This window comes from Piliocolobus tephrosceles, chromosome 15 (genome assembly GCF_002776525.5).
Source record: "Piliocolobus tephrosceles isolate RC106 chromosome 15, ASM277652v3, whole genome shotgun sequence".
Lineage (NCBI taxonomy): Eukaryota > Metazoa > Chordata > Mammalia > Primates > Cercopithecidae > Piliocolobus > Piliocolobus tephrosceles.
This window is the reverse complement of record NC_045448.1, coordinates 54271021-54294607: the sequence shown is the minus strand read 5'-3', so window position 1 is coordinate 54294607 and position 23587 is coordinate 54271021. Positions and strand designations below refer to the sequence as shown.

Here is a 23587-nt window from a genome sequence, read left to right as displayed (position 1 = left end):
AATTTCTAAAATGCTTATTTTAATATAGGTTAGTAATTGTTAAAATCTTCTAAATCTAAATTGATTTGAAAAAACTAATACAGTTATTCCAATAGATGGTCCCATGGTTCTGTGATACAAATTCATACTGCCTGGTGTGAAGCATGAATATCTGTAGCATAATTTGTGGTGATTATCAGCAGATCAGTTTGAAACTAGTAGAGAAAGAGAATTAACTTAGCACATTAGTTGCTCCACAGGAAATGGGAAAATGTACTAGGTCAGGGAGAAAATGAAATACATAATTGTAATGAATATTTTAGTGTAATGTCTAAGATATCTGAGGAGAATATCTATTGTTAATAACAGTTTGGCTGTGGTATTAGGAGACATTATGCATTTTCTGAAATACCAGACCAGTTTTTAGAAGCACATAGCAATTCATGATTCTTTTTTTTTTTTTTTTTTTTTTGAGACAGTCTCGCTCTGTTGCCCAGGCTGGAGTGAAGTGGTGCGATCTCAGCTCACTGCAACCTCCACCTCCCGGGTTCAAGCGATTGTCCTTCCTCAGCCTCCTAAGTAGCTGGGATTATGGGCACCCGCCACCACACCCAGCTAATTTTTGTATTTTAATTTTTTTTGAGGTGGAGTTTCGCTTTTGTCACCTAGGCTAGAGTGCAATGGCGCTATATTGGCTCACTGCAACCTCTGCCTCCCGGGTTCAAGCGATTATCCTGCCTCACCCTCTCAAGTTGCTAGTATTGCAGGCATATGCCACCATGCCTGGCTAATTTTTTCTTTTGTATTTTTAGTAGAGACAGGGTTTCACCATGTTGGCCAAACTGGTCTCAAACTGCTGACCTCAAGTGATCTGCCTGCCTCGACCTCCAAAAGTGCTGGGATTATAGGCGTGAGCCACCACATTCAGCTTTATATAATTCTTTTTTAAAACATTTAAATTTATATAAATCTTAGGTAAAATTCTAGCTGGTATAATTTTTTTTGTCAGATTACTCAGTATTAAGATTGCCTTTTGTGTGTAAGAGTAGTCTTTGCCTTCTGGAAGAAAGAGTACAGTGATTAAAAAAACCAACCAAACAAAAAAAACCCTAGAAGCTTAGTTTACTTCTTTTTTTTTTCTTCTTTAAAAAAAAATAGAGACAAGGTCTCACTATGTTGCCCAGGCTGGTCTCTGAGCTCAAGTGATCCTCCCACCTCAGCCTCCCAAAGTGCTAGGATTACAGGTGTGAGCCACCACGCCAGCTTATTTATGTATTAATTTTTGTAGTTTTTTTGAGATAGGGTCTTGCTCTGTTGCCCAGGTTGGAATGCAGTGACACAATCTTGGTTCACTGCACCCTCCATCTCCTGGACTCAAGTGATCCTCCCACGTTAGCTCCCAAATAACTGAGACTATCGGCGTGGGTCACCACGCCCAGTTAATTTTTGTATTTTTTGTAGAGATGGGGTTTCACTATGTTGCCTAGGCTGGTCTCAATTTCCTGAGCTCAGGTGATCCACCTGTCCCCACATCCAAAAGTGCTGGGATTACTGGCAGGCATGAGCCACCACGCCCAGCCAAAGCTTAGGTTACTTTTTAGTTTTCCTGTGAGAATATCTAACTTAGTCCTAATAGGGTATGTGGGATGGTCTTAAAATCTCATTGTTCAGGGGAGTGGCTACTAAATGGGAAAACCTATCTTCTGTGCTATATTATTATATTAGAGATTGACAAAAAATAAAAAGCCATGTTCTAAGCATGAAAGTAAATGATCTACCTATTGGTATCCACTTTGGGGATACCATGTACCTTTGGGCCTTTAGCAATATAGGGTTACTAAATATCTTTTTTTTTTTTTTTAATGGAGTTTCACTCTTGTTGCCTAGGCAGGAGTGCAGTGGCGCAATCTCAGCTCACTGCAGCCTCCGCCTCCCACGTTCAAGTGATTCTCTAGTCTCAGCCTCCTGGGTAGCTGGGATTACAGGTGCATGCCACCATGCCCAGCTAATTTTTGTATTTTTAGTAGAGACGGGGTTTCACCATCTTGGCCAGACTGGTCTTGAACTCCTGACCTCGTGATCCACCCACCTCTGCCTCCCAAAGTGCTGGGATTACAGGCGTGAGCCACTATGCCCAGCCACTAAATATCTTACACTTACTATAAACTTTATAGTTTCAAAGGATAGATATAATAAAGTAATTGTGGGTAATTAAGGGTAAATTTTTTCTTATTTTGTACCATTGAAAACAATTTGAATTTCTAACAGTTTTGTCAGATACCACAGGTTGCTGAATTAATCTTAAAATAAGACCTATTTTGCTCTTGGAACCTTTAGATAGTGTTTTAAGAGAAATATTTGTGGTATAGTTTATACTCATAATTCTACCTTTATAGATGTGGAAGTTGGATTATGTCTTTCCAGAGTCACAGGAATTTTGGACACTTGCCTTTAATCCTGAAATCGTCATTAATTTTTCCTTTTGCAGTCCATTCTCTAAATAATCTTTTAGGTCTAACCAGCTATCACAGGATGCAAAAAACTAACATCTAAAAAACAGGGTTACTCAAGGTAGAGGAGTCATTTTTCATCTCAAAATATTTCTTTACTTTGTGCCCCCTTTCCTCTGATAGATTTATTACGTTATTTTTAGTTAAATCATCCTTAGGATCTCAGCTTTTACTAACTTTTCACTCAAAGAAATTCATACTTAAGGTCTGATAGTGAGACCATTTCATTGATATGTGAAAGGATGTGTTGCTTATGCAATGAGGGGCAGGGCTAGCTAACCTCTCTTGGCACCTCCAGGAAACTACCCAGCTCTGCTGGGGGAGCTGCACACAGAAAAGGAAACAGTTACTACTCCACGGTGAGTAACCCTGTTTTCTCCTTATTTCACCTTCTGACTGTTTTCATTTATTTATAAAAGCTTATGTGTCAGACTTGGAAATAGTTCCTGTTTTCAGAGTTAATGTAAAAGCTAGCAGCATATAAGATTTCTCTTTACTTAGCAACCCTTTGTTCACTTGGCAGGATAAGAGCCAGGTTTTCGTTTGTGTTTGTAGTTATTATTGCTACCTAGGATTGAATTGGATAATAGAACACAAAAACAGGCCTAATTGTCTCTTGTGAAACATTTATACTTTGAAGGGAAAAAAAAATCTTTTAGTGGCTTGGTTTTACATCTTTTATGTTTATTTTTATTTCGAAGGGGAAGGGTTATTGGGAAGATAGGATGTTCTTTCACTTATACACAGGAAGAATTTTATATTATTGTTTACAGCTGTTTCATGACAATTCACCCAGCGTTCATTTACATATGTGATTTGTATTATATATTTTGTTTTTGTGTTAATATTTTTCACCATCCCTTCTTTCCTACAAATGATTCTTTTCATAGTTCTGCTCTAATCATATCTAAAGAAGATTGCCATCTAGTGGTATGAATACTATAGTTGTTGAAAATTCATAGGTCTTTTTTTAGTGGTACAAATATTTTAATACATTTTACTATAAGTTAGATGGCCTGGTACTATCTAGAAGCTATGAAGCAGATTTAACTTTATTATTATATAGAGGTGTTACTTCAGTATGTTGTGCTGGAATTATTTTTTTGAATTGTATTGTTCCTTAGGTTAAATGATAATATGGTTTATAAAATGAACTAGTGAATGGGTAGGATGGATTTCACATGGGGAAGGGGGAGGTAGTGATGGAATTTGATTTAACTTACGTACTATTACTATAGCTTTTAATCAGAATATAAATCTGTAAGACAGTGCCTTAAGCCTATTCACCTAAGATTATGTGCATAGCTAAAAGCTACTAGAACCATTTTATATATCAGAGATTACATTCTGGGTACAAGTAGATCTGTAACGTCACGAAGAGACAGAGTCATAATATTTTACTTGGGTAATGGATAGAGATTTCTTTTCGTAAAAAATCTTCTAAAGGTCAGAAGAGGTAGGGCACTATGGCTCATGCCTATAATCCCAGTGCTTTGGGAGGTGGAGGTGGGAGGATTACTTGGGACCAGGCGTTTGAGACCAACTTGGGCACCATAGCGAGACCCTGTCTCTACCAAATAAACAAATTAGCTGACTTGGTGGCGTGCAAGAGCCTCAAGTGTGTGTGAGTCCACTTGAACTGGGAAGGTTGGGGCTGCAGTGAGCCATGATCATACCACTGCACTGCCGCCTGGGTGACAGAGGGAGATCCTGTCTTGAAAAAATAGAAAAAAAATAAGTAGCTACACTTGCTGAGAAGCAGTTACTGTAAAACATGCTAAGCCAGTTAATTTGTGGTAGGCAAGAAAATATCAAATTATGGTGGATAAGAATAAATAAAAGCTGTAATGTGTACTACCCAGATATATCCTATATATATAGTCTTCCCTTGGTGTAGTTAGGAGATTGGACCCACAGCATACCAAAATCCACTCATACTCAAGTGCCACAGTAGGCCCTGTAGAGCTCGCATACACGAAAAGTCTAGCCCTCCATATGTGTAGATTTCGCATCTGGCTGATACATTTAGTTGAAGAAAAAATCTGCGTGTAAGTAGACCCACACCTGTGTTGTTCAAGGGTCAGCTCTTTGTAGGAGATATGGAAGCTGTATTTTAATCCAAGTTTTAAAAGTAAAGGAAGAAGATAAGGCTTTTATTTAAATATATTACTTAATATTTTACAATCTTATACAGGATTTTTAAAAGTAGTCAGCATAAGTGATAATTTTTCAGATTCCCTGGTAACAAAACAATTCAGAGTGTCACATGGATTTAAAGAAATTTGGTGTCAGGACTCTTGGATGAAACTTGTTTGAAAAACTTTAAATTCCCAAATGACAGCTTTTTTGATATAGTAAAACCTATGGAGAATAATTGGTCATAAAGAATGCTTTTTTTCTCTTTTTTGTATAATATGACTGTAACTAAAGTGACAGTAATTAAAATTCATGCTTGACTTAATGTTATATGGCATTAGATACAGACTGGGTAAGCTGCAGGCTGTATATTTCTACTTCAGAAAACTGTTCATGGCAGCAGTGGGGAGACACATACTCTAATGGGATGGCTCACAGCAAGCACTTCCCCTTGCTCTAACAATGGGAGGGGCGGGGGAGGGTGGGAACCCTCTTGTGTTTTATTCTTGTTACTTTTGAGTACAGACCTTTTCTCTTTGGTGAAATCTAATTTCAGTAAAGACTTGACATTCATGTAAAGGAATCTGATTGTATTTTCTACTAACAGATTTTGGATACATACATATTTTTGATCATGCAAAAATATATAAGATGCTCAAGTTTGCCAGTGGTTGAAGCTTTATAGAAGGAAAACAAATATTAAGCTTTGAAGTAAGTTAGTGAAAAAGAAGCCATTCTTTGTTTATACTCTGTGGGCTTGGTTTTGAAACTTGAGAAGGTATTGTTGCTATCCTCCGTACTGGGTTATGGTGAGGAACATAGTTAAATAACTGACATTTTAGAAATGTTTTTTCCTATTACTTACATTCATAATTGTCAAATATTAAGGTAGAGATAACCCATTTAATTCAGCTACTTTTTGAGGGTGTACAATAGACCTCAGGATGTACTGATTTTAAAATGGTATTTTCTTCATGGCAAGTGCTGTGCAGTTCATTGGTGATTAGTAATAATAACAAGATTGCTGTTTATTAACTCTGTATATGCTTGCCGCATTTGTGCCTGTTTTTCCTTTTAGAATGTATCTCTTTGTTTAATAAAAGCTTTGAATTGAATCTCATATTTTGAAATAAAATATTGAAAATGAGGTATATTTAGAAAATGTAGATTTCAGATATATCAATTCTCATTTTCCTATAAAATCTGTTCTTGCATATGTAAAAAGTGACTTTTAACTGTTTAATTAACTCGTTGGGTCTGGTTGTGGTAGCCTTGCAGAGCAGGGCTACCGCTTATAGGCTCAGGGTAGCCTCTGGTTGTGACATCATAATTCTTTATGGCAGATCTTTAATTAGGAAACAGTGATTTTTACGCCTGAATTTCTTCGAAAAGAGATCTTTTTATTGCACATGTTAGGAGAGATGTGTTTGACTGACTTTAAGAGGAAGGGTAATGATTATCTAAATAAGCTTGTCAGTTCTATATGCTTTAGTAAAATTTGTGAGTTTTAACTGTTGTACCATTATTAAGCTGACTTTTCTTTATATAAATGTTTATCATATTTAATCTTTTACATTTGAATATTGGATATCAATATTATGTTCCTTTAGGAGGCCCCCTGAAGTCACTACATTTTTTCTTTAAGATAAATAACATGATTCTTACTGAAACTGCATTGATCTTGAGAAAGATAGATCGATTTTTCCCATTGAAGATGGGAAATCTGTGTCTGTTAAAAGAACATAATCTTTGTTTTGGTTTAAACAGTCCAGCAATGCAACTTTTCCCTTTAATACTTCATATTGGTATTATTAATAAATGCAAGCACTCTTGTTTTTATACAGAGTACCAAGTATGGTGTCCTTGGAAGAGACAAAGTTGTATACTGGACTTGAATATGGTATGTGAATCCTAATCCTAGTAAATCTGTGTGGATTATTTTTGTCAGTAACTCCACAAGGACAAAATGAAGTATGAAGTAGTGTTTTTGTTTTGTTTCGTTTTGTTTTGTTTTGAGACAGAGTCTCACTCTGTTGCCCAGGCTGGAATGTGGTGACGCGGTCTCTGCTCACTGCAACCCCTGCCTCCCTGCCTCCCAGGTTCAAACGATTCTCCTTGCCTCAGCCTCCCAAAGAGCTATGATTACAGGCATGTGCCACCACGCCCAGCTAAGTTTTATATTTTTGGTAGAGACAGAGTTTCACCGTGGTGGCCAGGCTGGTCTCCAGCTCCTGACATCAAGTGATCTACCCACCTTCGCTTCCCAGAGTGCTGGGATTACAACCGTGAGCCACCCCGCCCAGCCTAAAATGAAGTAGTTTCGTATTATGATGTTCCTAATCTCTTTTTTGATATATGAAAAGAATATTAATTATACAGTAGTCATTTTTGCCTATTCTGGAGAAACTGGAAAATTATTATATAAAGAATAGCCAGTAAGAAATTGGGTCAATCTGTATTTGAATGCTATGTACAGAGGTAGGCTTTTATATATCATAATGTTCATTTATGTTTAAAATTATTCTAGCACTTAGATATTATTATACTTGGTGTAAATAGGAATATTGTAACCCTATATTTGAATGAACTTTATACCCTCCTATCATAATAAAGTTTTATAATGACATTTATGTAAAACATTTTATCATTAATGTTCCGAATATAACATGACTAGAAATTTAGCACCCTTTCTCATTGCTGGATTAACACTAAAGTTAGTTATATACATTAATTGCTAGGGTGTAATTGCTTGATTTAGGTCACCCACTAATTAGAAAATTCCATGTATTTTAATCTCTAATTAGTGACTAGAGCCTTTGAAATATCAGCAAAGGTGGTTTTTCTTTCCCTCGCCCCTCCCACCTTCTTGCCCCATGAAGTTTTATAAGCAGGTCATTTTATTTATTTTTTATTATTATTTTTCTTTATCTTGAAGCATGATAGACATCTCATAAGCAGGTCATTTAAGTGTAGAGGTTTTAGAAGTTGTTATAACATGCCTAGCCACTAATCCAACTATGGTGAAGGCAGACCTATTTTTTCCTCCAGTACTTTATCCCTTCTTGACCTAACCTTTGATACTAACTTTAAAAGTCTGAGGAGCATTCAGTGTCTAAAATACCTTCTTTTATTTTTTCAAAATAGATCTGTCTCGAGAGAACCACCGAGAAGCAATTGCTGCAGTTATAAGGAAACTTCTTAGTAAGTATATCTGTACATTTAACTTATTTGTACTTTGGAATAAGTATTTTGGAATTTCAATCTATAACATGCATGTGTTTACTTAACGTTTTTTATTCTAAATGGTGAGAATATTGCGCAGTGATTTTTTTCTTAATGGATTCTTAACTAATGCCTCAAGATTCTTATAGTAGTTCAAAATATTTTAACCAAAATCCTTTTCCTTCTCCTATTATAGACCACATACTTGATAATTCAGAAGATGATACCAAGTCATTATTTCTTATTATAAAGGTATAGTTGTCATTTAATAGTTGCATAATTATTAATATGATAAAGCTTGGATTGATGACTTGCAAATACAATGTGAAATTCTTTGACACAGATTATTGGAGACCTTTTGCAATTCCAAGGATCTCACAAGCATGAATTTGACTCACGATGGAAAAGCTTCAACTTAGTAAAGAAATCAATGGAAAATCGGGTCAGTATTTTCACCTAAAAGTCTGCACTAATTTTTTTTTTTTTAAAGATGTATAATAACCTCCTAGTTTGGATATTATTCATCATATAGAGGAAGTTTCCCTAAAAGGAAAAATAGTAGACTTAATATGTAAAAGTTAAAAACATCATGGTAGAAATCAAATGGATCTTAGCAAAAAAATGTGTTTTTCTTATACAGAATCTTCTGCCTGTTTCCATGATAGTCTCTAAACTCTCAATGGGAATTTGGACAATAGCATTGAGACTACCTTGTAAGAACTTGAAGGAATTTAAAAATAGGAGGAATTATCTATAGGCATGAACTTAAAGCATTGCACTTTATGTAGATCTGAGAAAATTACCTTGTATTATATTCATGCTGCAGTAGAAGTCATCGTAAGCTTCTTTGAGACCCCGGAAGAAAGAGTATCAGTGTAAGCCAAGAGATGTTCATGGCAGTGTTCTTATACCAGAAACTTTTACTGAAATTGAGTGTAAAAAGGTTGTGTGAGTTCATTGTTTAGACAACAGTTGCTAGATACTTCAGGCAGAAGGAATGGCATGTAAAAGGGCAAGGAGATATACAAACATCGCATGCTTTAGGGGCCAGCGGCTGTAGGGGGTATAAACTAGGTTGTTTATACTTTGTTGTGAGAAAGTGCTTCAGTTTTATATTCAGCAGTGGGAGAGTCATTAAGGGTTCTTAAGTAGATCTGATTTGAATATTGATTGGAAAAGTCAACACTCAATTCACTAAACATTAAAAAGCTCTGCCACCACTGTGAACAGTAAGTACAAAGAGATTGATACTGGAAGCAAGAAAGGGAGTTAACTATTACACTCCAGGTGAAAAACACAGCCTGAGTCAAGTCACTGCTGTTGAAATGGAAATAACATGTTTTGAAAATGGTAGAATTGGGAGGCTTAATGACTAAGGAGCTGTGGTGTGGAAGAAGAAGAGTCTTTGAGCTTCAACTATCTGCCTTTGGTGACCAGGTAGAAGATTATATGGATAAAAGCTTAAATGATAAGTTTTAGAAATCTAAAAGATATTATTATTAAATTTTGTAGTAAACATATATTATTACCCTGAAAGGCTATGGCTATTTATAGATTTAAGAGAGTTGAGCAATTGTCTTAGTAGGCTGTTTTTGTACTTGCAATATTTAGCTGAATAAGAACACAACTGTTGCTCTCCCATGCGTGGGTCTAGTAGTAAACTATCAGAGAAAAACAGGGTGTTGGATGGGCTACTTAAAAGGGATATTTCTACTATTACCCATAAAATTAATTAAGATAGCATATTTTTATATAAGCCTGATGTCTTTAGAATAAAGGAAATACCACCACCATTCACGAGCCAACCAGGGAACTTTTTGACCGCTTACTAAGGTATTTAGAGGCATCTATTGTTGAAGTCAGTTAGTGAAAATGTTGAAATATTTGTTGCTACTTTGTTTTCCAGCTCCATGGGAAAAAACAACATATCAGAGCACTGTTGATTGATAGAGTAATGTTACAGCATGAGGTAAATATGTTTTTCATAATGATTTTTTAAATGCCAGTTTTCCAGATGAGTATTTAGTTGTGTTTTCATAATTAAATTTTAGTAAATACTTTGCAATTGTTTTCTTAGCTACGGACACTAACTGTTGAGGGTTGTGAATACAAAAAGATACATCAAGATATGATCAGAGATCTTCTTCGCTTATCTACAAGTTCATACAGTCAGGTAAGGTTTATCCAAACACGGCACTCTCCTCCTGCCCTCCCATTTTATTACATGCAATCTTAATTTCCCCCTTTTAACAAGAGAGTTTAAATAATTTCTCCCATAATTGGAATTACTCTCTCAATTACTGGAAATTGTAATTTCCAGTAATTACATCCAGGAAGTAATAAAACCGGAACCAAAAGCTAGGCTCTCTTAACTCACGTTAGCATAGAAAACAGCTTTCAGGCCGGGCGCGGTGGCTCAAGCCTGTAATCCCAGCACTTTGGGAGGTCGAGACGGGCAGATCACAAGGTCAGGAGATGGAGACCATCCTGGCTAACACGGTGAAACCCTGTCTGTACTAAAAATTAAAAAACACTAGCCGGGCAAGATGGCGGACGCCCGTAGTCCCAGCTGCTCGGGAGGCGGAGGCAGGAGAATGGCGTGAACCCGGGAGGCGGAGCTTGCAGTGAGCTGAGATCCGGCCACTGCACTCCACCTGGGCGACAGAGCGAGACTCCATCTCAAAAAAAAAAAAGAAAACAGCTTTCAAATTGCAAATATATTCAAGCTAAGTTTGCTAGTCATTTTTTTATAATGCTTAATGTTGCTATTTGTAACTACTTCTCATTTATTTAAATTTGGACTACAGTGCTAGTGTGATATTGCTGGCACTTAAATCACATTTTGAAGTCCAGTCTACGAAGGCCACATAATTCCTCCTAGACATGCTTGGGTTTTAGGAAGCTGCTACCGCATGAATTGTGAGGGCTGTCTTTTAAGATAGTGGAGGCAAAAGAGATTCATGTGCAACAATTATTCTATCTTTGTAAAATAATGTAAATTAGCTACAGGTTAAGCATTGGAAACCCAGAATGCTCCAGAATCCAAAACTTTTTGACCACCAACATGATGCTCGAAGGAAATGTTTATTGGAGCATTACTGATTTCAGATTTTTGGATTTGGGGTGATTACCCAGGAAGAATATAATCCACATGGTTCAAAATCGGAAAAAAAATCTCAAATCCAAAACATTTCTGGTCCTGAGCATTTTATTTTACTTTATTTTTATTTTTATTTCTTGAGACATGGTCTCTGTTACCCAGGCTGCAGTGCAGCAGTGTGATCACAGCCTACTGTAGCGTTGAACTCAAGCTTTGAGCTTGAGCTCAAGCGATTTTCTCACCTCAGCTTTCTGAATAGCTGGGATTACAGGCATGCGCCACCATGCTGGACTAATTTTTTCATTTTTAGTAGAGACAAGGTCTCACTGTATTGCCCAGGTTGGCTCGAACTCCTGGGCTCAAGCGATCTTCCTGCCTGGGCCTCCCACAGTGTTGGGATTACAGGTGTGAGCCACCATGCCTGGGCACCTGAGCATTTTAGATAAAGGATATTCAACCTGTAATTAATCTCTGGCTCAGAGATTCCCTCTAAAGTAATGTTTAAAATGAGTTTGAGGCCAGGTATGGTGGCTTATGCCTGTAATCCCAACACTGTGAGTGGGAGGCCAAGGCGGGTGGATCACTTGAGATCAGGAGTTCAAGACCAGCTTGGCAACATGGTGAAACCCCCCCCCCTAAAAATACAAAAAATTAGCCAGGTGTGGTGGCATGCACCTATAGTACCAGCTACATGGGAGGCTAAGGCAGGAAATCGCTTAAACCCTGGGAGGCGGAGGTTGCAGTGAGCTGAGATGGCACCACTGCACTCCAGCCTGGGTGACAGAGCGGGGGGAAAAAAAAAACTGGTTATAGGAAAAGCAACATATTGTGCATATTTCAAACTCTTTTTTTGTTTGTTTGTTTGTTTGAGATGGAGTCTCGCTCTGTCATCCAGGCTTGAGTGCAGTGGCGCCATCTCGATTTACTGCAACCTCCACCTCCTGAGTTCCAGCAATTCTCCTGCCTCAGCCTCCCCGGTAGCTGGGACTACAGGCATGCGCCACAATGCCTGGCTAATTTTGTATTTTTAGTAGAGACGGGGTTTCACCATGTTGGCCAGGCCGGTCTCTAACTCCTGACCTCAGGTGATCCACCCGCCTCAGCCTCCCAAAGTGCTGGGATTACAGGTGTGAGCCACCGTGCCCAGCCTACTATAGCCAGTTATTATCCATTACTGTTTAACTAGTTCATAAGTGGTAAATTTATACTTAATGTTTTGTTTGGGTCAAAAATATGTGAGATTGTGCTTAAGGTTTGCCTTAAGAATTTTAAGTTGTTATGTGTCTGTTTTGGTTTATTTAAGTTCCTCCTGGAAATTCTTTAATTTTCCTTGTGTGTACAGAAGAGAAAATCTGGCTCTTCATATGAAAAGTAATTCAGAATAAAAAATTTAATAGTATGCTGATTACTTTTAGCTATGTTACTGAGCAAATGCATATTGGTTCCATTCAGTCTTGCTTTTATCAAACATATTTCAGTCAGTGTAACCTAAACCATGGATATGGTCGGTGGTAATGTGCTTTCCTTTTGATATAAGTAAAGATAATCATTTACTTGTTTTTTAGGATATTTGCTTTGAAATTTCTTTTGTTAATGAGAAAAACATGTAAATTATCATTATTGTTTTTGAAATTTGTTTTAAACTGCTTTGTACTTTAATATATAATAAAAGTCCTTTGTTAATAATACTTCCTCCAGGTGAGAAATAAGGCTCAGCAAACATTTTTTGCTGCCTTGGGAGCATATAACTTCTGTTGCAGAGATATCATTCCCTTGGTTTTGGAGTTCTTAAGGCCTGATAGACAAGATGTTACACAGCAGCAATTCAAGGTACAGGGCTTTTTTTCTGTTTCACTGTAAACATTTTCAAACATACTGAAAAGTTGAAAGAATTCTACAGATACATCCATATCTTCACCATTGAGATTCTATATTTAAGATTTTGCTGTATTTGTTTTATCGCATATCTGTTCCGTTTTTTATGTATTTCAAAGTAAATTGAAGATATCAACATGATTCACCTTTAAACAGGTATAATCTTTGTTTCATACCGATATGAGAAGACTCATTATTTACTTATTTACCTCTGTTTGTGGTCAGTATTTTGATGAAGAAAATGTAAGAAGCAGACTTCCCTGAGGAAAAGAATTGTTGAACTTGAGTGCTAGTGGCCAAGTAGTCTGGCTGGCCTGTGGGAGAGAGGGATGAAAGACCAAGAAGTTTAGAGTAGTATGACCAGCATGAAGGAAGGGCTTAAGACAGGAAGGAAGAAATATGGTAAGTTTGAGCAATGATATGAAAGCTTATGTAATTGGAGTAGAGAAGAAAAGAAATGATACAGGATAAGGCAAATTCTACATCCCATGGGGATGTAATAGAGTATAGGTAATATATAATGATTGCTTATACTGTCAGGTAGAAAGAAAGAGATTGAGAGTGAATTAAGAGTGAGAACAGATAGGACTTGGTGATTGAATATGAGGGGACTGAAAAAAGGAAATGTGAAAATTACTAAGCTTTTGGATCATACAGCTAGTTGTTGGGCACATCAGAGAGAGCGAGAGTAGAATAGATGATGACATAGTTAATTTGGACTAGTTTAATTTGAAGTGGTTCCAGTGAACCAAGAGCACCGTCAAGTGGGCAATTAGACATCTGAGTCCGAAGATACCATTTCCATGTATGTTGATGATAATTGAAATCTATGGGCATGGATAAGAAAGCCTAGGAGGAGATTAAGAAGAGGACCAAGGGGCATATGTTGAGAAACTCCTTTAGAAGCCAATAGAAGAGCTGAGTGACACTGGAGAGGTCAGAAAGGTATCAAGAAATAGGGAAGAATCACAGAAGGCAGGGAGAGGTCTTTCTAGAAGGAAGAGTCAGTGAGTACGTTCATTGTTGTTTTGGAGATAATGAAGATGAACCCTAAACATGTTCCATGAAGCTTGTAAGACAGAGGTGTCAATAAACTATAGCCCAGGGTCAGTTGCTGTTTGCTTTTGTAAAAGTAAAAGCTTGCTTTTTTAAAACTTCTGTTGAAACACAGTCATGTTCATTCCTTTGTGTATTATGTATGGCTATTTTCACTCTACAGTGACAGAGAAGAGTAGTTGAGACAGAGCAAATGGCTTTGCTGTTTATTTTCTGGCCCTTTATGGAAAATATTTGCTGACCCCAGTGCAGATGTATAATTCAAGAGTCTTGTAGGTTTGACTCATTGACTATCCTGTTGTTGACCTTAATGAGAGCAGTTTAAATGGACAAAATTAGAGAGGTCAAGTATAATCAAAATAGAAAAATATCTATTAGATCAACAAAATCCAGGTTATGAGTGACCTTATGTAGAACTGGTAGAGAGGAGTGGAATACAAAGTCAGTAACAAGCTAGATTGGAATCAGGTGAGGTGAATTGGAAATCAAAATATTTTGATACTAATAACTCTTTTTATGAAAAAGCCCTTTAGAAAGGATACCTGCTGTCATCAAAGGATACCTGCTGTCATCAGAATCATTGTAGTTAATTGGACTTTCATGAGTAATAAATACACAATATAGTTTTTATGTACTTTGTAAATTACTCAGCAACCGGGTGTTAACTACTATTTAATAAATTATTTCAAACACCAAACATTAGACCCTAAAATTTTAAGAGTGGCACATTTTGTGGTTTTTATGATATAGTTGAAGAAAATTACTATGGAATATATGTTCTTAGAAACATCCTTACGTTTCTTTATTACCTTATTAGTAGCCATTCTTTGAGCAATTTCTTTTTTTCTTTTTGGAGACAGGGTTTCGCTGTGTCACCTAGGCTGGAGTACAGTGGCATAAGCACGGCTCATTGTAGCCTCTGACCTCTTGGGCTTAAGTGATCCTCCCACCTCAGCCTCCTGAGGAGCTGGGACCACAGGTGTGTGCCACCATGCCCAGCTAATTTTTGATTTTTTGTAGAGAATAGGTTTCACCATGTTGCCCAGGCTCTCAAACTCCTGAGCTCAACCAGTCTACCTGCTTTGGCCTCCCAAAATGCAAGAATTACAGGTGTGAGCCACCTCACCTGTCCCAAGCTCTGTATTAAATGACTTAGAGAAAATATTAATGGATGCCACTTAAATGTCAAGTTAAAGTTTCTAAAAAGTAACATGTTCAATGTGTGAATATATTTTACTAACCAATGTTAAGCATTTAAGTAATCAATACTCATTTAAAATCAACATGTAGGTGTGTTGGCTACAACTACACGATGCCTCTTATTTCCTATGTAAACATATGTAGATATTTTTTTTCTGCAGGGTGCCTTGTACTGTCTCCTTGGAAATCACAGTGGTGTGTGCTTGGCAAACCTTCATGATTGGGACTGTATTGTACAGACTTGGCCAGCGATTGTTTCTTCAGGGCTTAGCCAAGCGATGTCCCTGGAAAAGCCATCAATAGTGAGACTGTTTGATGATCTTGCAGAAAAGATTCATAGGCAGTATGAAACAATTGGCTTGGACTTCACAGTAAGCAATGTCATTCTTTCATTCAAGTTTTAGTGGAAATGCCACCTTGTTAAAATGCCCTTTATTTTTCTTGCCCTTTTTCCAGTAATAATATTCTTGGCATTTGAGTCCAGTGTTCTTTTAAAAAAGCATTTGTTACCTGTTTGCTTTTTGTACTTTCATTGATCATTAAGTACTTTCATAGATAACAAGGTAGAGTAGCAAGTTGGAGCATGGTGGGGAGACAGCCAGGGCTCCACAAAGGCTTACTGATTTGTTGTATTTACCCTTGTTTTGTGTGTGCCCACAGCTTCATTTTTCAAAGAGTTAATTATATTTTATGAGGTTTACCATGCTAGCCAAAGTCACAAAAGATCGACTACTGGGTCCGGGTCTATAATTTATAGTGAAGAAAACGAAAATTGAATGATTTGACAAATGAAAGACTAACGAATATAACTTTTAGTGGTGCTCAGGTTGAGAGTTATAGCAGGTTTTCTAGGAACCTGCAAATCTGTATTTTTACCCCCTCAGAACATGGGGGTGAGTAAAAGAAGGATGAGCAGAGCCGAATCCCCCTCTACCTTGAAGTGACTATGGTTGACATCTCTCCCCTGGTTTAAAAACCACTGTTCTAAATATATTCCTTTTAAATCAAACATAGGGTTGCTATTTGCAACTGTCTTTAGATTATACTTTATTTTTTAGAAAAAAAATTTAATTGAGATGTAATTCACATATCATAAATATCACCCTTTTAATATGGACAGGTTGTATGCACAATAGTATAGTCACAGGACTGTGTAAACACTTGAATTCCAGAGCATTTTCCTTTTTGTTTGTTTCTCATTCTCATTCTGCCTCATTCTGTCCCCCAAGGCTAGAGTGCAGTGGCATAATCATCCCCTGCCTCAACCTTCCTAGTAACTAGGACTATAGGTGTGCACCACCATACCCAGCTAATTTAAATTTTTTTTTTAGAGAGACAGGGGTCTTGCTGTGTTCCCAGGGCTGGTCTCAAACTCCTGGCCTCAAGCAGTCCCCTCACCTTGACCTCCCAAAGTGCTGGGATTACAGAGATGAGCCACCATGTCTGGCCTCCACAATATTGTCATCGCCCCAAAACAAAATGAGTACTTAATAGCAGTCGCTTCCCATTCTTCCATACCCCAAAGCCCTGGAAACCACTTTCTTTTTCAGTAAATTTGCCCGTTATTAGATATTTCATGTAAATGGAATCATAAAATACGTGGACTTTTGTGTCTGGCCTCTTTCACTTAGCATAACATTTTCAAGGTTTGTTCAGGTAGTATGCATCAGAACTTCATTTTTGTTTTCCTGCTTTTTTCTTTTTAACAAGATTCCAAAGTCATGTGTTGAAATAGCGGAATTACTTCAACAGTCAAAAAACCCCTCTATGAACCAGATATTGCTTAGCCCAGAAAAAATTAAGGAAGGAATTAAACGCCAACAAGAAAAGAATGCTGATGCCCTAAGGTAATTGATGAATGGTGTACTTCAATAGATGATATATAGATAGTAAGTTTTGGCTTTTCTTGAGACAGAGTCTTGCCCTGTTGCCCAGGCTGGAGTACAGTGAGACGGTCATGGCTCACTGCAACCGCCACCTCCCAGGTTTAAACTGTTCTCATGTGTCAGCCTCCCGAGTAGCTGAGATAACAGGCATGCACCACCACACCAGGCTATTTTTGTGTTTTTAGTAGAGACAGGTTTTCACCACATTGGCCAGGCTGGTCTTGAACTCCTGGCCTCAAGTGATCTGCCCACCTTGGCCTCCCAAAGTGCTGGGATTATAGGCGTGAGCCACCACGCCTGGCTGATAGTAAGTTTTTAACATCTCTAAAATATAGATGTATACCATAATTGCTTAATGATGTTTACAGATTGACTTCTGAAAAAAATACAAAGAAATCGAGAGAGAGTTATTACAAAGATTCCTGTTTTCTCTTTGTGAGCTATGGAGGTATAAAACACCATTTTAAAAATAAGGTCAAGCGTGGTGGCTTTTGCCTGTTATCCCAGCACTTTGGGAGGTTGAGGTGGGAAGATCGCTTGAGCTAAGGAGTTCGAGACCAGCCTGGGCAACATGGTGAAACGCTGTCTATACAAAAAATACAAAAATTAGCCAGGCATGGTGGCATGCGCCTACAGTCCCAGCTACTTGGGGGGCTAGGGTGGGAGGATCGCTTGACCCTGGGAGGCAGAGGTTACAGAGAGCAGAGGTTGTGCCTCTGCATTTCAGCCTGGGTGACAGAGCAAGACCCTGTCTCAAATAAAACAAAAAGTTATTTCACTGTCATATCTTTTTTTTTCTTGTCAATTATCTTTCTTTCTTTTTTTTTTTTTTTAAGGTAGTAATATTTCAGAAACTACATAACTGGTACACATCAGTCATTAATTCCTAAATTCAAGTTTAGCAGATGTATCATTTTATAGTTCATATAATAGTAATGACTTTTTGGTCAAATTTGGTATCAGGATTTTAATAAACTGTTTTTGGATTCTTGGTACCAAAGTACTTAAATCCTTCAGTGATGACACTCAAGCCAAGAGTCTTCCTAACTTGGTTTTGTCTTTGCCTTATAATTAGTATATGAATATGCCTCTTTGTTGTTTTCTAAAATGTCTATAAATAATAAACTCTTATAGCCTATCTAATGTATTTCCGATACCTGGTGTATCGTGTGTGTGTGTGTCTGTGTGTGTGTGTACCACTCCCAATTAATTGATTACTACTTACAGAGTTACTTGTGCATGTCCACTCAGGAAAAGTTGAGTTCACTCTCCCTAGCCTTTCATGAGCTTTTCCCAGCATCTCTGTTCACCTGTCTGCTTTCATTCTGGCTTGCTTCTCACCAGGCCCTTTATAGTCAGGTGGTGAGAAGTAAGTGGGGAAGGAGGGTGAATCTGGCTAGAATTTGAATTTCTATTATATTTTTTGATGTTCATTTTAGTATTATAGTAAAGTAATACCTCACTGGATTTTTTTTTTTTTTTTTTTAAAGGAACTATGAAAATTTGGTAGACACTTTGCTAGATGGTGTGGAGCAAAGAAACCTGTAAGTGCAAAAGATTTTTGTAATTCTCACAGCATTTATCTTAAATACTATAGGAGTTTTCTACAAGGAAGGCTATGAATGACTGTGTCACAAAAAGTTGTGTTCTGATTTGTGTATTTGTAAGCAGATTAAGAGGAAAAGAGATGGAGGGAAAGTTTGGGATTAATAATAGGAGCAGAATTCTTCAGTAGACCTATTTTAATTCTTGAGAAACTTAAAATTATAGAGTGTTTCACATACTTTTTTTCTTTTCAAGTGGTTTTATGTGTGGTATGCTTTGTCATTTTTCCTCCTTTTAAGGCCCTGGAAATTTGAACATATAGGCATTGGGCTTCTGTCTCTACTGCTGAGAGATGACCGAGTGTTGCCTCTTCGTGCCATACGGTTTTTTGTTGAGAATCTCAACCATGATGCAATTGTAGTTCGAAAGGTACATACCTTGTTTTAGCTACAGTCTTGGGTTTGAGACTGTATGTGACCTGAAGTCTTTACATTCTTCACAAACAATACACACTTGGTTAATAAATATCTTGAAGTGTATTGATTTGAAATCTACCCCGTTGGTTCAGAGATGATAATGATTCATCTAACAAATATATAAGGACATGCTTAGGCACTGTGTGTTTAAACACTGGGAATGTAGCAGGAAATAAGTTTATAGGCTAATGGGAAAGATTGAAAAATTAGAAAATTAGATGTGTAGTGTTTCAGGAGGGGTAAGAAACCTGAGGGTACAGTTTTGTACTCTCCAAGTGTGAGAGGTGAGGTGGGGGATGGGGAGATGGCCTAAGCTGAAGCATTAGAGAACAACCTTTAAAAATACCCTGAGGCTGGGCCAGGCTTGGTGGCTCATGCCTGTAATCTTAGCACTTTGGGAGACTGAGGCAGGCGGATCACATGAGGTTGGGAGTTCCAGACCAGCCTGACCAACATGGAGAAACCCCGTTTCTACCAGAAGTACAAAATTAGCTGGACGTGGTGGCGCATGCCTGTAATCCCAGCTACTTGGGAGGCTGAGGCAGGAGAATCGCTTGAACCCGGGATGGGGAGGTTGTGGTGAGCCGAGATTGTGCCATTGCACTCCAAGCCTGGGCAACAAGAGTGAAAACTCCATCTTAAAAAAAAAAAAAAATACCCGGAGGCTAAGATTTGAAGAATGAGCAGATATTGGTTTAACAAAGAAAGGGTCAAAATTTTCTAGGAGGAGAGACTAGCATGGGTCAAGACTGTAGAGTAAGAACTGCCTGTGATTTATTCTAAGTCAGATTTAGCACTCACATGGCTGTACTGCCAGATGTCAGTAGGTGAGGTGTTTTTTTAAAGAAACAGAATCGATTTCTCCTTTGAGTAGAGCAGGCAACCAGTTAAACGATTTAAATTTTTTTTATAAATATACCTTTTTTCTTTTCTAGATGGCTATCTCAGCTGTTGCTGGTATCCTTAAACAGCTAAAAAGAACCCACAAAAAGCTGACCATTAACCCATGTGAAATCAGTGAGTACTACCAGAAGTAATTAATAGTACTTTCCAATAAAACTCAGAAAATTTTCTTGACATGTATACATTTTAGTTCTTGACCTCAAATATTGTTCTATGGATATTAACACAAAATATAAAATAACATTATGAAGGAAACAGTTGACTTATTAAAAGCCAGTGATAACTATCTACAAAAATAGATTGATTTTTCTGCCTTCATATTATTTATCTCACCCACTAAGCAATTATACTAATTATTTCATCAACCATATTTCAAAGACTTAAATTGCTGTTATTAATTAATTTTGTTAAATGTTTCTCTTTGGGTGGTGGGATTAGGGACAAGGTGAATTTTCTTCCTCATACCTTATTGTGTTACCAGAATTTTTCAGAAGAAAAAACCATTTTTTTCTGGTCTCCAATCCAGGATTAAAACATTGCATTTCAATTGTATGGTATCTTTAGTTTCCTTTAATGCAACGTTTAATCCTGGATTGGATTATAGTCCAGAAGAAAATGTTTAAAAATTTTTTAATGTAAAGTACATTCAGTGGTACAGCCATCCAAATTTGAGTAAAGTCTGTTGATGAAATAATTTTACTGTATTAATGTAAACTTTGAGAATTGTATTTTGATTATTTGAGATGATGTCTACAGTTGATACTCGTAGTTTTGATAAGTATGTGTGGAGAGAGGATATCAAAATGTCAAAATTTGGGTGTCTCAGTGAAAGTTATGTGGGAAATCTTTGAGCTCTGTAAGTCTGGAATTATTATTTCAAATCTAAATAGTTTAAACAAAATTAATCCATTTAATTTTGGTAAAAGGAATGAAGTAAGTCATCCTTGATCTTTTCCCCCAAAATAACTGATTCAACAAAATTTAGTAGATAATCCCATCTTCTGGGTTTTGAAATGTGCCCCCAATTGCTCATACATATGTTACCTTGTCTTGAGAGAATTTTAATCGTGTTGTAGTGTGAAGACAAAGTTACACTGGTACTGTTGATTGAAATTGGAAAATAACTGTTGGGTGAATGTTTTTAAATTCATCAAATGTGATTGTCTTTTCCTTAGGTGGATATCCTAAACCCACCCAAATTATTGCTGGTGATAGACCTGATAATCATTGGTTGCATTATGATAGCAAAACTTTACCAAGAACTAAAAAAGAATGGGAGTCAAGTTGCTTTGTGGAAAAAACTCACTGGGGATACTACACCTGGCCGAAGTAAGTAACTTACTGTGTATCTTATCATTAAATGCCTTTGATATAATTGTTTTATCATATTTCAGTTTCTGGGGAGGTTCAGAGGCACTTGAAGGTTCTTTTATCTTTCCCCTTCCCTAGTCCTCTCTTTCTTTTGCTCCTGCCAATGCTACGCCTCATTCCTGCCTCTTTCCTTGTATGAAAACCCTTAGCCTTTCTGAATCCCATGGTTATATGGCTAAGGAAGTTATTAATAGCTGCTCTAAATTATATTCCTACCTATTAATAATACACATGCCTAAGCCAGCCCAGAGAAATACGTATTTTTCTCTCCTTATTAACTCCATTTGTCATTAGGACACAGTGATCTGATAGATTTTTAAGGCCTAGACTGTTACTGCTGTACTCATCTCCCCAAACTTAGCATCTAGTTAGAGTTCATTAAAAGTGCTTTCTAATGCTTTCTATCCATGAAGCTCTAATATTTTTTTCTATGCGTATGATAAATATGAACTCTTACTATATAGGAATATGGTTGTTTATGCTGGTGTGGAAGAGCAGCCTAAGCTTGGCAGAAGCAGGGAGGATATGACAGAGGTAAGCATTCCATTTCACCATGGTTCAAATGCATCTTATTTTGGGCCACTTATTTATCTCAACCTCACTTCAGTTCTTCTTTTTCTTTTTTTTTCTTAATACAGTTTGTGTTTTTCAGTATTGCGCTGCATAAATACTGGAGACTATGTAATCCATTCTCCCCAACCCCTTTATACCAGTGTCAGTTGACACAGATCTTGATGTATCTAAGACTGAGTTACTGCCCCATTCAGCACTCCTTTGGCTACTGCTTTATGTAGTTTGCTGCTCATTTCTTGTATCAGTTCTGTTACAAGTGTTTTAAAGGAAAAGTTAATGACTGATTTTTAGTTTTCTATTGAATATAAATTATGGGTACTCCGTAAATACATATGGGTAGATTTCAGTTAAAACTTGACTTAAACTTCATTTAATTTACTTCATTTTGAAAGTTGACTTGGCTGGGAACCATCACATACCTGTAATCCCAACACTTTGGAAGTCTGAGGCAGATGGATCACTTGAGCCCAGGAGTTTGAGACCATCCTGAGCAACATAGCAAAACCCTGTCTCTACAAAAAATACAAAAATTAGCTGGGCGTAGTGGTGCACACCTCTAGTCCCAGCTACTTGGGAGGCTAAGGTGGGAAGATTACCTGATTACCTGCAATGAGCCATGATCACACCACTGCACTCCAGCCTGAGTTACAGAGTGAGACCCTGTCCCAAAAAAAGAAAAGAAAAAAGAAAATTGACAAGGGTTTTTAAGTTTATGTATTCCTCAAGTTAATGGTGGTGTAACTTTTTCTGGTTCTGAGCGGTTGGTTTACCTTTTTAACTTCTGGTGTTTTATAAATATGGAAGTGATTTGTTGGGGCTTGATTTATAGTTTTGGGGATTTTAACAAATTGCACACCAGATGTCACAGTTGCTTTCAGTCTTCATTTCCCAAGCAGAACATTTGTTGATTTTTAATTCACAGTGTGAGAAATAGGATTCAAACTTGAGAATCTGAAGGAAAACTTATTCTTACTCTTTTAGCATTTTTAGAGGGAGATACTTGGTTTTAGAAATCATTGTTATCTATGAGAACTAAAAATTCATTGAAACAAAAATACAGCCTGTTTTTGACTATCAAAATCTTGTAATTTTAACTTTTTCAGAATCATGTATTTAAGTGGATTTTAAACCCTGAATATTGTTCTTTTTTTTTTTAACTTTATAGGCAGAACAGATTGTATTTGATCATTTTTCTGATCCTAAATTTGTTGAACAGTTAATTACTTTTCTATCATTAGAAGACAGAAAAGGAAAAGATAAGTTTAATCCACGACGTTTTTGTCTCTTTAAGGTAACTATATTATTTACGTATCCTCTTTGTAATGCTTAGTAACTATTCAGTTTGTAGGTTCATAACTTATAAATATTTGATCAAGGCTAGCCATCTGCTTTCATCTAAAATGGCACTGGAATTTACACTGAACATGTACAGACTTTTGTTACTGTCATTATTCCCTAAACAAGACATTATAACAAGTATTTACATAGCATTAATATATAATACAATTGGTAAACATTGTATTAGATCTTATAAGTACTCTTAAGATGATTTAAAATATACAGGAGGATGTAATACCATTTTATGTAAAGGACTGGAACATTTTGGTATTCTGGAGTGAGGATCTTGAAACCAGTTCCCCATGTACACCAAGGGATGACTGTATTTATCTTTAATGTTTGTTGTAATTGGCACTAGAAGGAAAAAAATTAACCAAAATTATATGTGTTTTTTATGTTTAGTTGCTTTTTTTGAGG

General features: G+C 36.9%; 1 protein-coding gene across 2 annotated transcripts in view; it reads left to right on the top strand.

Moving 5' to 3' along the window:
* PSME4 (proteasome activator subunit 4) overlaps nucleotides 1–23587 on the top strand; it is a 103265-nt gene that overhangs the window by 52327 nt on the left and 27351 nt on the right. For both annotated transcript variants that reach the window (XM_023190184.3, XM_023190183.3), the window contains exons 21-35: nucleotides 6470–6525; nucleotides 7770–7826; nucleotides 8044–8099; nucleotides 8191–8289; nucleotides 9754–9816; nucleotides 9925–10020; nucleotides 12646–12777; nucleotides 15240–15449; nucleotides 16789–16925; nucleotides 18455–18508; nucleotides 18809–18938; nucleotides 19921–20002; nucleotides 21064–21217; nucleotides 21724–21793; nucleotides 22998–23123. In XM_023190184.3, the coding sequence (XP_023045952.1) occupies nucleotides 6470–6525; nucleotides 7770–7826; nucleotides 8044–8099; nucleotides 8191–8289; nucleotides 9754–9816; nucleotides 9925–10020; nucleotides 12646–12777; nucleotides 15240–15449; nucleotides 16789–16925; nucleotides 18455–18508; nucleotides 18809–18938; nucleotides 19921–20002; nucleotides 21064–21217; nucleotides 21724–21793; nucleotides 22998–23123 (1522 nt within the window). The remainder of the gene's footprint in view (nucleotides 1–6469; nucleotides 6526–7769; nucleotides 7827–8043; nucleotides 8100–8190; nucleotides 8290–9753; nucleotides 9817–9924; nucleotides 10021–12645; nucleotides 12778–15239; nucleotides 15450–16788; nucleotides 16926–18454; nucleotides 18509–18808; nucleotides 18939–19920; nucleotides 20003–21063; nucleotides 21218–21723; nucleotides 21794–22997; nucleotides 23124–23587) is intronic.